Source organism: Apteryx rowi, unplaced genomic scaffold, assembly GCF_003343035.1.
Source record: "Apteryx rowi isolate R43461 unplaced genomic scaffold, aptRow1 scaffold_595, whole genome shotgun sequence".
Classification (NCBI taxonomy): Eukaryota; Metazoa; Chordata; class Aves; order Apterygiformes; family Apterygidae; genus Apteryx; species Apteryx rowi.
In genome coordinates, this window is record NW_020450866.1 from 441,420 (window position 1) to 455,564 (window position 14,145).

At 36.9% G+C, this 14,145-nt stretch overlaps 1 protein-coding gene across 2 annotated transcripts in view; it reads left to right on the forward strand.

Moving 5' to 3' along the window:
* Window positions 1-8: 8 nt before the first annotated feature.
* Window positions 9-14,145, forward strand: part of FAM221A (family with sequence similarity 221 member A) — a 15,376-nt gene continuing 1,239 nt past the window's right edge. Inside the window, exons 1-7 of one of the 2 annotated variants that reach the window (XR_003256173.1) lie at window positions 9-36; window positions 1,857-2,030; window positions 2,504-2,694; window positions 5,709-5,915; window positions 7,199-7,309; window positions 8,043-8,131; window positions 9,772-9,847. Coding sequence is in view for 1 of the 2 variants with exons in the window: in XM_026082837.1 (XP_025938622.1) it covers window positions 1,981-2,030; window positions 2,504-2,694; window positions 5,709-5,915; window positions 7,199-7,309; window positions 8,043-8,131; window positions 9,772-9,834 (711 nt within the window). In the remaining variant the exon portion in view is untranslated. Of the gene's footprint in view, window positions 37-1,856; window positions 2,031-2,503; window positions 2,695-5,708; window positions 5,916-7,198; window positions 7,310-8,042; window positions 8,132-9,771; window positions 10,111-14,145 lie in introns of those variants that run through there. The other variant, XM_026082837.1, reaches the window with a different exon arrangement.

The following is a 14,145-nucleotide window of genomic DNA, read 5'->3' on the forward strand; positions in this document are numbered from 1 at the left end:
CGGGGCGGCCGCGGAGGAGTACGCGGAGTAGCGGAGGTGAGCGCCGCGCCGGCGCTGCAGGCTGGCTGGGCCGCTGTGGGGCGGGCGGCGCGGCTTGTGGCGGGAGAAGGAAGGCTCCGCTTTTAACGAGCGGGTGGAAGGAAACCCGTGCGGGGGGCGGCCTCTGCCAAGCGAAGCCCGGCGCTAGGCCCCCCGGGCGGAGAGGGGCGGCAGGTCCCGGCCCCGGCTCCCGGCCCGGTGCCGGGCGTTCCCGCCGCCCTGCTCCCTGCGCAGCCACCGGCTTTCCCGGGAGGTCGTCCGAGTACCGGGGCACCGCCGCTGCTTGCAGGGCGGGCCGAAGCTCTGCCTGCCGGGTCCGCGCTGGTCTGTTTCCTCTCCCCCTTCCCAGACTTGCTTGTGAAACGGCCAGGACCTTTATGAAGCTCGTGGAGATGTTCACGCCTGAGACGGCTTTTTTTCAAGGAAAGAAGATTTTTTAAAATTATTATTATTGGCCTTAGCGAGGAAACAGAGGCAAACTTTTGGTGCACACATCCTTTATACCTAGCCTGTGAAAACTCATTTTCTAAGCGTTGACTATCAAGTGAAACTTGAGAGTGAAACAACGCATCTGTTTCCCATGTTCAGGCCTGTTTGTATGCCTGCCTGCACGTGTGAATGTACGTTTTTGTGAAATAGTGTAAGATGATAATCTGCCAACTGTATTACTTTTCAAGAAATACAGGCTTTTGTGTGTATTTTATTGTGTATAAATACATGCCCCTTATACCCTGAAGTATTTTTGCTAATCTAGTCATCTCTCCTGTTGAAGAGTTTACCGGAAGCAAAAAAAAACATGGACTCAGTTGTTACACTGAAACGTGGTGTTAATTTAGATTAAGAAATTTAGCTTAAAAAAGCCTCATTAAAGCATCAGATACACATGCTCATACTTCTTATATAAGTATTTATGCATTGATTCCAAACAGTGAAGATGGATAAGTATCAACTTCACTGGTGCATGCAAATGATAATATATTCAAATGTTATTCTGGTATTGTACAGTACTGATAATGTACAAATGCACAGAATAGATGAGAATCACTCATGTTAGATATATTTTCATACACCCAACAAATAGTAACTGAAGTATTTACAGGCATCACTAAACTAACCTTCAGCATCATTATGTGCTGCAGTTAAGTATAAATCATATTTTACAGATTTTCACTTACTGTCTTCAATTGTCTATGTAAATGTAGAGTTTGAATGTTGCTCCAACTGAGTCCCAGCTGTCCAGTAACTTTTAATTTGAATGTGGTGATACTTAAAACAAATGGGCCTGTTGGAGGTGTGGGATACAGCTGCAATTAACATAATTTACAGGAAACTAACAGAACCTTCTTGCAAGCTAGAAGATAACTTGGAAGTATTGTTTGTTTCTTTGACAGCAGTTTGTTTCCTACTCGGGGTGAATATTCTTGCTCAAACTAGACTCAGACAATTTGATAGAAGTCTGCAGTACAGACATGTAGATGGGTGAAGTGACTTGTCAGAGATCAGGCTGTCAGGTACAACTTTTGATGGCAAGTCCTTTTTCTGCAGTATAAAAAGAAGCTTGATAGTTGGCTGTATTAATTTTTTCCTTTGTCTTTTACAACCCCTGTTGAGACAGTTTTCAGACATCAGAGCAAATTTATTAAAAGAGCATTATTCAAATGATTTGCCTAAAAATCAGTTATGGTTCCCCTAAATATGTGTCTCCAATTTTCAGCATAGTTTACTCATTTACTGTTATGTATTGTTTGTAAAAATAGTTTGAGAAGCCAACTTTCATGTTCTTAATTTTCCTTATTCTTTTTCTGACATGCTTACAGAATTGTAGGTGATGATGATGGAGGAAAGCTCTTTACTCCTGAGGAAAATGAAGAATACAAAAGAAAAGTATTACCAATTCGGTTAAAGAACAGGTTGTATGTGAGCTGGAGATCACCAACTGGCATGGATTGTAAACTTGTGGGGCAAGAGACACTGTGCTTTTGTACTCATCGGTAGGATTCTTTTCTTTTTTTCCCCATGGGTGTATTTTTTTTTAATTAGAGAAATGTAAAATATTTCCAGATACGTTACAGTACAGTATAAGGAAGTTAATGTAAGGTCAAAGAATTAAAAAAATTAGGCTTTAAATTATAAGAAAAGTTCTTAAATACAAATCTGAAATTTTTTGAGATGAGTAAAATTTTGTAGTCTTCAGTAAATTCAGCTTAAACTTTAAGGTCTGAGCTATTGTACACAGAAAGAAACTGATAGTGCTGTCCAAATACAACATCTGTGGTGTTCATATAATGTATGAATGTAAAAGCACCTGATGATACTGTGTATCTAATTGAAAATTAACAATTAATTCTTAAGATAATTAAAGGTACTTCAACACAGAACTTGTAAGCTAAATTACAAGCCTTTCAGTTAGTCTTGTGATAAATACTAACAAAGTTGTAAAAGTCATTATTTTTGTCTGTTTTAGATATAAACAACACAAAATGGACTATGAAGTGATTCCAAAAGATCGTCCTATTTGTGTGCCTTGTAGAGTAAGCCGTTGTCAGTGCCAGTCCTATCACTGTGTTCCTCTAAATGGCACACAGCCCATTCGTTGTAGATGCAAATATTTTGCTGATCAGCACAGTGCAGCGCCTGGATTTTCATGTAACTCTTGTAAGTTGCTTATATGGTTGCAGCATTCCTTACAGTAAACTTAACAGGAATAACATTTTAGGGTCTGCATTTAAGGATCTGTATTCTGCCCAGGGTATTAGGTATGTGCTGCACTTGTCATTGATGTATATTTTGGCCATTTGCGGAAGGATGAGAAATGGGAAGGAAGACATGGCCTTTTGCTTTGAAAGGTTTAGAAGAGCATCCTTAGTTTCCCCAAATCCTTCAAAGGAGCATAAGTTTCCTGATTGATTAGGTTAGGAACATATGGAGACCAGCCACCTGAAGTTAGGCAGCATGAAAACACCCTGTTTGCAGTTTGTCACTTCCGTTGGTGCATGCACATGACTTTTCTACTTGAATTTGGTAGTTTGCGAGAGAGAAGTTTTTAATCTCCATTCCTCAATTGCCTGGTTGAATATAATGTTAACATATTTTTATATCTTTTCTCAACTCAATAGGAAGCAGCACTCTGTTCCCAAATAGTGCAATTGTTAACACTCTAAAAAAAGCAGATCCCAAACCTACAGGTTTTGTGTCCAGAAATGCAAAGGGCAAAGGATTTTCAAGCAAAAAGTTTGTGAGGGAAAAATCATTCTTTGAATTAAGAAGCAGCTTTTTGCTTCAGTTGGTCAAGGTTATTGTATTGAAACAGCAATAATTATTAACCATAGAAATTAAAAAATACATAAAATTGTTTTTCTTTGAAACCTCGAATTACATAAGCTGAAGATTTTTTTTGTTAGAGTTCTGGACTGTTAGTAAATTTCTTTCATGAAGTCTGTCTGATCTGTACAGAAAAATAATAAACAAATTTTGCTGGATGAAAAGAGAATAATATCCAACAGAATAATACATAAAATATGACAGCCTTTCAAGAATTTGCTCTAAGTAATGTGTGAGAGAGTCTTAAATGTGTAATTGGATGATTCAAACTGAACCCTTAGAACACTGTTTTTAATAATTGTTTACATTATGCACAGCAATTTTTCTAGTGTTTCACAAAATACCTGACACTTTTGAGGACTGCAAAGATTATATAGAGGAGTGCCGAGACTTACTTCACTTCTGGAATTGTATCATTTTAATCTACTGGTATTAGTCTAACTCAGTGTTGTGTAAGTCTAATGTAATGAGTAAATTAGAGATGTAATCTTCCTATAATCGATGCAATATTGCAATTTCACTGTATATATTGTATGTATGGTATTCTGTATCTGAATAGAAAGGGAGGGTTATGTTGCTGAGGAGTACCCCCCAAAAAAATCATCTGTGTTGCTCTGCAAAATGAACTGTAACTAGGAGCTGGAGGCAGGTCATAAATAGATTTGTAATATAAAGTAATTTGAATAATGAAACTTGCAAAACCAATTCCTCAATTTCTTGTTCACATGATTGCTCCAGTAGGGCTTTGATGATGTTTAGTCTTACCTGTAGCTGGGCCAGATGTATCACTTCACTCTGTTTCTGAATATCTCATTTTTATAACAGTATCAATTATATCCAGTGGCAATATATGCTTAAAAAACCCTGAAAGCCAGTCTAATGGTACTGCTATGTCAAACCTATTTTGCTGTTGCCACAGTCACTGTTTATTACCAGGATCATTCTGCTTATTTTTAAGGCATCTAAATTATGTGATTTGTTTATAAGTGGGATTAGAAGCATTCTGGGTATACAGCATTAACACCTGCTGTAGAGATTTGGAGATAATACTGACAGAATTCTGGTAGCTTGTCTTCTCTACCCAGTGACAGATTTTTTTTTGGATTTTGGGGTGAGGGGAGGGAAAGAGAAGGGTGTTATTAATGGCAACGGATACAAGTTTTAACACAGGAAATCTTGATTCCAAACTGGGAAAGAAGTGCTTACCCTGAGGCAAGTCAGATGTTGGAACAGGCTGTTCAGAGAGGCTGTGGAATCTCCATCCTTGGAGATATTCTGAACTTGACTGGATGAGACCCTTAGCATCCCACTCTAATTTTGCTCTACTTCTAGCAGGGAGTTGGACCGGATGACCTCCAGAGGTCCGTTCTAACTTTTGATTATTTTGTGATTCTGTTTTTCCCATAATGCCAGCATCACTGTGAGAGCCACATATAATAATTCTAGAATTCCTGTTTAGGGATTTCTATATGAACCAAAGGTGAAAATTAGCAAAAGTTAAAAGGAGGTTTTATCACTGAATAATAAAATGAGAAAGTTTTGAATGTTACAGTGTTTCCAGGTTCAAGTGTTCATACAAATACTTTGGTTTTTGTATCCTCCTCCTCATTGTATTTCAAGATCAGTTAGTATTCTTGCTTTAAAGAGAAGGCACAAATAGCAGGAACTTGAAGGAAGGTAACTTTTTTTGAGTTAGATGTTGAATCCCCACGTCAAATTTGCAAAATGAATTGCAATTTTGAAGGGTCAGACCCTGTGACCGATCAACAAAACCATTCAGCATCCTAGATACACCAGTCCTCCTGACGGTTACTGTCCAGGTACTGTGTGCTGCTATGTCTCATCTGATTCTCTGCCTGTTTTGTGAAATAACTGGAGTAATTTGGCATGGAAGGTGAGTGATAACTATTGTTGTCAGTCCCTAAAGCAGTGGATTTTACTCACAAGTTGTTAGCTAAATGGCCTCTACCTTGTTGATTTCCTTTGATCAAATGCGAGAACAAAATATATGATCAGTACAGTAGCTGGCCCCACCCTAGGATTGACTCCAAGAGTAGAATTCAGATTTGTGGTTCCCATGATCAAATCCCCACATTCATCCTTTCTCCTGTCTTATAAAGCATTTTCATATCACGAAGAAAAAGACTATAAAAGGCTCCATCAACAACAGCTGATTGTTTTGCCAGAGTCACATATGAGTTTCCAAATAGGAGGTCTGACTAGATGCTTTTGTAGTGAAGGAACTCTGTAGTTCTTGACATGATCAATTTAGGGAAACAACTTTGTCAGTTGTGAAGTATATATTCCATTATCATCTCATTCATAATACTTATTTATGTTTTAATTAGGTTCCAAGTGCTTGGGATTTCATAGCTGCTTTACCTGTGGATGTGGTCAGCCAACATATGCTCATGAAACAGTAGTGGAAACTAAAGAAGAATGGTTAGCCCAAGGAAGGCCTGTGGGGCAGGATGTTCCTTATGCTGCTATGGGAGGATTGACTGGTTTTAGTTCACTAGCAGAAGGCTACATGAGACTGGATGACAGTGGAATAGGTAAGTGCAGTTGACCTGAGATGAAATTTCAATTTTCAGACTAGGTATTTTTGAAAAGTAATAATCCAACATAGACTTTAAAAGTTGGGAGGCAAACTGGATCAATAGGAGTAGGACTTAAACACAGACTTTTTTTTTTATTTTCTGAGATTCTAAGGTCTGAAGAGACCACTGTGACTGTCTTGTCCAACTTCCTGGAGCAAATTCTTGGAAAAACTGTTTTATTGATAATTCTGGTGTTAAGCTTAGTAGCTTCTGGTTAAATTGCAGCATATCTTGTAGAAAGAACTCTATAATTTCTGTTTTTTTCTTAATACATCCATTTTATACTTATGTTAATCCTTCTACCCTAATACTGCCCTGAGAATTTCCTTGATTATACAGTTCCCACATTTTTTTCAGAATTCATACATTCTAGGATTCAAATTTTCTTCCTTCTGTTGTAAGTACAATTCACATAGTTTATTCTTAGATGCTGAACTCTGCAATAGGGTATACTAAAATGCATGCTGTCCAGAAGTGCCTATCTACCAAATAATCCAGATTGCTCTATATAACTGATTTACCCTTTTTGTTTACCATTCAGCCATTTTGTATGCCATCTGCAAACTTTACTGGCAGTATTTTTTATAGGTCACAACACTGGGCCAAAAACTGGTTCCCTGCAGAAACTTGCTGGGAATAATCACATTTGATAATTGCTCCCCATAGAAATTAAATTTTGTTGTATTGTCCCATTTTCTTTGTTATTCATTTCAAGTTTGCCACCTAGAAAGCTTAGATACATGATTCTTTTTTCAGTGTAAGGCACATTTCAACTGGAATTTGAAAATGATTTCTTAAATAAACCCTCAATTAATAACTGTTAAGCATTTAAAAAGCGGTCATTTGTAGAACTTTGACATCTGCATTAGCAGGCCTTGATACCTCTGCTACCCTGTGGTTCTGTGTCATGTAGTAATGGACTGATTTTATCCTGAAATGCTGTTTTATTTGTTATTGCCATGTACTCATTTTATTATTTCTTTTTAAAATTATAATCTGGTTTCCTTGATCTGTCTGTAGTTCAGAAACCATAGCATAGCAGTTGTAACTAAAGAACCAGATTTTTTTCATTTCTTTTGAAGCCATCCTCTGAAATGTTTTTCTTAATTCATGTTTATTTGGTCTGCACTCAGTGTTGTCGATTTGAATCTGTAGCCTTGTTTTGACCCCATCATGTATGTTTTTAATACATCTTGTGAAGCTAATTATTGTTTTCAGTCAACTTATTTTTCTAACAGGGGCTCCTTCCACTGAATTCTTAGAATCTCCTCTTACCAATATGGATCATCCATTTCTAAAAGCATTTCAAGGACCTTCTACTTCTGCTCAAACCGGCTCACTGATAACGGGTGGTGTATTAATATTGTTTTATTATGATAAATGTATCATATAATATTAATTATTTTCATTTATGAATTGAAGGATGTTTAAGGGTAAAATCAAGTTGAAAATTAAAATGAATATTGAAGCCTAATTATCTAAAAAGTTAGTACAACATTCCTGCACTTCAAGTGCTTAAAATAACTGTATTATTATTGCTTATTATTTTGGTAATGGTATGCTTTTTAACTTAGGTGATTTTTTTCCTTGCATTTGATATTGTCCTCATCAGTAGTAACACTTATTCATTGGATCAGTTTTTTAAATTTTCGATTCCTACTAAAAGCTCAACATATCTAAATGCATAGTACATATATATATCTATACACACACACGCACATACGTATGCACACACACATACGTATGCACATGCACGCACGCTCATTACAATCCTGTGAAACTGCCTTCTGCCAGAAAGTCTTTTCAGCATGGAATTAGGGGGTCGGTTATACTTGTTTCATTTTATATCCCTCATTTAGTATAAGTATTTAGCAATTAACATTACTGATGAGCTCCTCCAAGGCTATTTATATTAACTACGAGCCCATACTCTTTAGTCCTAATTATTAGGGTTTATTACTTACCTATAATGTTTTTTACTACATCTGGTGTGAGTTGTCATTTTTGAATGTGTTTTTCCAAATCTAAAACATAACAAATGGAATAGCAAGTATCATTCATCTAACTGTTCTTTTCCTTCAGGTGGTTCTAATGCTACAGTGCAAGTTTCTTATGAAAGGCGTTCAGAAGATGATGATATGGCTTATTTTGAAAAACATCATCAGGAAAGGGCAAGTCATTGCATTTATTGCTCAATGATTTATTGCGTGGCTAAGAAAGACAAACATATGATTGAAGTGGCCCATAAATGCATTGTATTATTTATTCTCTTTCTGAGAAAACACTAGCTTCTTAAAATGAGGTTTGCAATACAATTACATGGTATTGTAGGATTTTAGAGGCCAGTCATGTCTGGGATGGTATTTGCCTTATCTGGGCAGATTTTTATTGAGTTAAATTTCCATTACAGAAAAACAAAATATTTTATTATGTGACAAAAAACCCAAACAAAATAGACTCACAAAAAATCCCCTTTAACATGTATGTTTGCTGCCCTCATACACAAAACTTCATCATACTCTTTTGCTTAGGAAGTTCTATGGAGTTGGGCTAAATTTGGTGCATATTTCTTAGATGATCAGGATCACCATCTCAAAGTGCCTCCTTCACTCCACTGATTGTACTGATTAAATGCCCTACAATATACATTATTTAGATGCTGAAATACCTCTTCTTTCCCCACACTGTGCTTAGCTCCATCTCAGCTGGAAGTATGTCTTCACTGTTGATGAACTGCAAGGCAATGTTGCACAACTACCTGGGTTATAAAAGCTTAAAGTGACAATAGGTTGCAAATACAGCATCAGTTTATAGTGGGGGAAAAAAAGCATTACTATTAAATCCAAATTGCTTTTCTTTTTTCCTTGAAGATTTTATTTTCTTTGCAAAAGGTGGGAATTTCAGATACTGACATCAAGCCTCCAAATACGGAAAAACTTTAAAATAATTGCTGTGTAGATCAACAACAGGATCGCTGAGCAGTGTGTTCACCTGTAGGTGTCCAAATCAGAATGGGAGCCTTACTTCCTTCTGACACTGTTTTATAACAAAAAAAAAAAAAACATTTTAAAACACTGATTTTTTTTATTGCATATTTGATAGGTACAAGGTACCTTATGATATGCATCCTTTTTATATAGTTGCTGTGAATAGTATTTCGTTGGCTTACATAACAATACTTGAGAACAACTGTTGCTTCTAAAGTAACAGTTATATTATTCTTGTTTGAATTAATTAATTAGTCTCACTACAAGATGGCAGAGTTAAATGTATGTGTGTTGGCAAATCATACTTTGCTGTAAGAACTTTTTGTATAAAAAAACCTTTTAAAAGGAAGGGATGACTTTGTGGGTCAGCAAGGAGCACTGAGAAACAGGTTTAGCATCTACCTCAGCAACAAACTTCTGTTGTGAATCTGTGTATACTAGTTAGTCTAACAGTATCTGTTACACATCTGTAATAAAACTTCTTTAACTTTCATTGACATAAAGATAAAATCATGAACATTTGTGAGGCACTTTGGCCTTGAGGGCTACATACATTGCTAAATTGCCAGTATCAGAGATAAAGGCAGTCCTGGTTTGAATAAGGGAGGAGCTGCAGAGCTATGCAGGTGCTCCTTTGTCACATGATACACAAGTAAGCACTGCTGGACTGGGTTAAGAAGGATCTGTATCGCGCTCTATCCCATAAATCACTCTGGTAAATTTGTGACTGGTTACAGGTGGCCAATATTGTAATATTAGTCTACTTACAAATTAATGCTTGAACCATTGATATATCTTTTTTTTTGTTGGTTTGTTTGTTACAGCTGAAAAAAGAGAAGGCTGCTAAACAGAAAGAGAAAAGTCCAGTGCAGTCAAAGAAGCCATGAGATTAATGAAAAGGTTATTATATAGCACAGTACTATTTATCATTATATTGAAGTGTATTTCTCACTGTGCTTGTTTGCATACTTTTATTTCTTCATTTCTTTATTCTGCTCAATAAATTCTGTATTCTACAGAACTATTATTTATGCTCTGAGAGTGTAAGCATACATTTAAGTGTTACAATTTAATAGGGCAAGTAAATATTGTAAACCCTATTAGACTTTTATGACACACTTTCTTTTTTTGTAGAGTCCTTACTCATCTTGTTCATGGGTTTTTATTTGGTGGGGTTTGTTATGTTTATTAACACTGACATTTCAAACTTTTCTTTAAATCTTTTTTTTTTTTCTGTTGGCTTCATCTCCTTTGCATAAAATTCAAACACACCTTCCTTCTGTCTCTCTTCTGTAAGCTCTGTTTTTGCCAACATATAACTTATTTTACATTTGACATTCTGTACGCTGGTAACCCCATTTCCACACATACTTACTACCTAGTTGGAGGAATCCTACTGTATGCTTTATCCCAGACCTCTCTAACAGTACTGTCCTCTAGATTCTGTTTGGCACTGTCCATAGCAGTGATTTCCTAGTTCTATTACACTAAACTTTTGAGCACATTAGGTAGAAATTAATACACTACTTATTGCATATAAAGAAACAATCATATATCCTGTTTGATATAACCTTCTTTACCTAATGGATTCTTTTGTATCATGCACAAAGAAAATAAAAGCACCTCCCATTTTGAGGGACTCAGAGTTTGTGTTGGATTGGACATGATACAAAAGAAAGGTAGTGGAGAGAAAAACGTAAACTTTGGTAAATTTACGTGGTGTTTTATATCTGGGAAGCAGCATGAAAAGAATTTAGCGCAGAATATGTGGCTGAGGCTACAGTGTGGGTGGAAGTAGGGGGAAAAAGCAGACCCTGAGTTAACTTTGCTAGGCTCCCTTGAAAATGGACAGAGACGTATAAGCCAATTTGCCCTTAAAAGTACTTGAAGATGTCTCATGGATTCAAGACTTTCCAGGTATTATGTGTGTACTTCACCTTTATAGCAAGAGTTGGGAGAAGCTTGTAAAGCTTTGCTTCCCATCTTAGACACTGATGCCACTGGGATAGCTGCATGTGCCTGATAGAAATAACGCAAGGTTGAATGAATTGGGAAGGAAGGTTCTTGGGAGTGTGAGACTCACACAGTGACTGATGGAGGTGGCTGGAATCTGAGAGAGAAGGGAATACAGGCTAGTCTGCCCAAATTAAAATGGGAATAAAGGTTATTTACCTCCACTTATTCTTAGCTATACTGTTATTAGCAATGTCAATCAGAGAGGTTAACCTGTTACCTTAAATTAAATGCCAAAATGTCTACTGAATGTTTAAAATGTACCTTTACCATCAAAATCTACCCTACTACATAGTGCTTTAATGTAATAAATAAAAACATTAATTTGAGCTCCCTCTACTGGTTTTAATAAGCAATCATTACTATAGATCTTCACGTTACTCTCAGAAGTAAATGGGGATTTCACAACAGTATCACAAGAAACTGAAAAATATAAATAATATTTGTAAATAAAACTATAGGAAAATAATTTGATTTTATTCCTCAAAGAGATTATTACAAACCAAATAGGGGAAGTTTATTCTAATAATTTAGTGGTTTTTTTCCCCCCCCCGTGGCTACATTCATTAGGGAATGCAGTTCCAAAAATGTATGTGGTATCTCACAGCAAAATGTTGTTATAGTCAGAGATCATAGTAGTTTCTTCTTTCAATTTACAAACAACTTATGTTTTTGTTTTATTTTTTACACTGATAACATTACATTTTACTTTTGGGAAATAACTTACTGTGCTTTTATTGAGATTTTGAGTTAAAAGTATATGCTTGTCAATTACATGTTTGCTGTGCCAAATTCAGTTGTATTAAACTATACTTTTGATTGTCAAGAACTGTTTTTATCAATGCAAAGAATTAAAGTTTTGTGCTTAAACTTATTTAAAGTTTCCATTTGTATGATACTTGAAATAAATATAACTTTTTTTTTATGATACTTTTGGTTGGAAAAATGGGGGGCCATAAAAATGTCAAGTGCATTTGATATTGCTTAGGAGTTCTGACCACTTTTCACCCCTGTAGATGAGCTTTTAAGTAAAAATTAAACTCAATTTGTTACTAGAAGGCATACATGCATACTTCTTGGTACACATGTAGTATTTTTTGCAGAACTTTTAATATGTATACAATTTACAGGAAAATACAGGTACAAAATATTTCAGACTTTTGCTTGCTGTAAAAACTTGAGACTGCTGTCTGAAGTAAAATTTGCAGACGTAACTAGAATGACCCTTATTCAAAGTAACCAAACTGAAATTATCCTAAAAAAATATATTTTTTCATGATCAAAATTGCAACATCCTATTCTATTGAAAAATCTCTTCACACTTTAAAAGGTAAAAGCAGAGACAAGATGCTAGTATGTTTGCCATTAACAGCAATCGTTAAATAAAATGCTCGGTTTAACATGTACCTGTTGATGACTTTTTTTTTTTTTCCTAAGAGAAGTTGTGAACTTTGAACATAGAACAGAGAAGAACATGGAACACAACAGAGAAGTTATCAGTTTATCTGTATGATTTATGTGCGGGCATATATCTGCCATTCAGCTAGACACATTAACCATTTCTGACTAATCCAAAGGTACGTGAGAAATGGTGTATTGTGTAAGTCTTAGGCAACGCTTATGTCCTTTTCATTTTAAAATAGTTGGCTTTCATATCAATATTTTGCTACTATTATTACATGCATTGAGTGTGGAACACCATTGTTTTACTAATTTTAATCATCCTATGAAAGGGTGTATATGTAATGGCTATTTACAATAAAGAACTGATGATTAATCCTAAGTGAAGGGTAAGGGGTTCCTTCTGATTCTGTGCTTCTCTGATACTAAATATAAAATGCGTATGTGTCTCAGGTTTGGAAGGAAGGGGAATGTGTGAATTCACACACAATAATGATATCAGTTCAGAATTACTTTGTCAAGTTGTCAGTGTCTTTAAAGCATGTTATGCATATTGAAAGGTTTGAAGGTCTTTAGAGTCTGTAGTGGTGGTTTTGTTATAGCCATTGTGGTCTATGAAAATAGACAATAATAGGTAATATTTTTATTAGCTTATCAAATTTAACTGAAAAAAATAAACAAGTTTTCCAGTCTAAAAGACTTTACTCAGGTGTACCTGCTTCTTTCTAATAAAAGATACTACTTCTGTCTAGAAGCCTACTCTGGTTTTAGAGTCCGTAGCATTTGTCTTCTGGTAGAATAACTGGTTACTTGGGAAGAGAATATTCAGTAGAATGGCAGAAGGAATTGTGTTAAACTGCTTTTAGGTCTAATTTTACTTTAGCTGTAAATGTGCTGTAGTGTTATACAATAAAAGAGCATCATCAAGTATTATAATTTCAAAAGCTAGAAGAAATTTGCATACACAAAGTCTTACTGAATGACCTACTTTTAACAAATCAGTGTAAAGATTCAATTATAATGTCTTTACCATGAGAAAATACTAATAGCCTATGAAAAGACACATACTGAAATGCTGCAGGTAGATCCCAGCTGTGCAGTAAGCTGACTTATTTCATAAATGATCTGATTAGGGAAAGTCCAAAGCTAAAACATAGAAAGGTCACTTGTGCAATACTGGCCCCCCATATTGCACACATTTGGGTCTTGCTAATGGCTGCATCAATTTTCATTTTAAATAAATATGAAAGGAAGTTTGCAAATAAGCTGATGTAAAAAAGGATAGGCACTGGCAAGTAGTGCAAGGAAAAGGCGACAGCTGTGTTCAGATGGCAGGGGGAGAAGTGCGGGGAGGGCATAYACAATTCACGCGGGAGCTCCCTGCCCTTCCTCCGCTCGCGCCCCAAAGCAGGGGCCGGGGCGAAGCGCGCACCGCTGCCGCCCGGGAGCCTCCCCACCGCGGTGAAGTGCCGCCCGCCCACGGGGGCAGCATGACGGCGCGAAGCTGATGGCGAATTTACAGGAGAAGAGTTCAGTAGTTATCGGCTTTTAAGACCRCTTGACGCCGTGGAGTTGGAGAAGGAACTTTAGACGTAGCGTTCATATTAAATACTAGCAATCTCGCCGCGCACACCCCGCCCGGTGGCGGTGCTTCACGCCTGCCCGGACCCGCACTGGCACTGTCGGAGGGCCCAGGACTAGCGACGGCGCCCCCGCTTCACCTGCCGGCGCCCCCGGGCTAGTGCTGGGGCGCCCCGCGCTGAAGGCAGCGCCCCCGCGGGCCG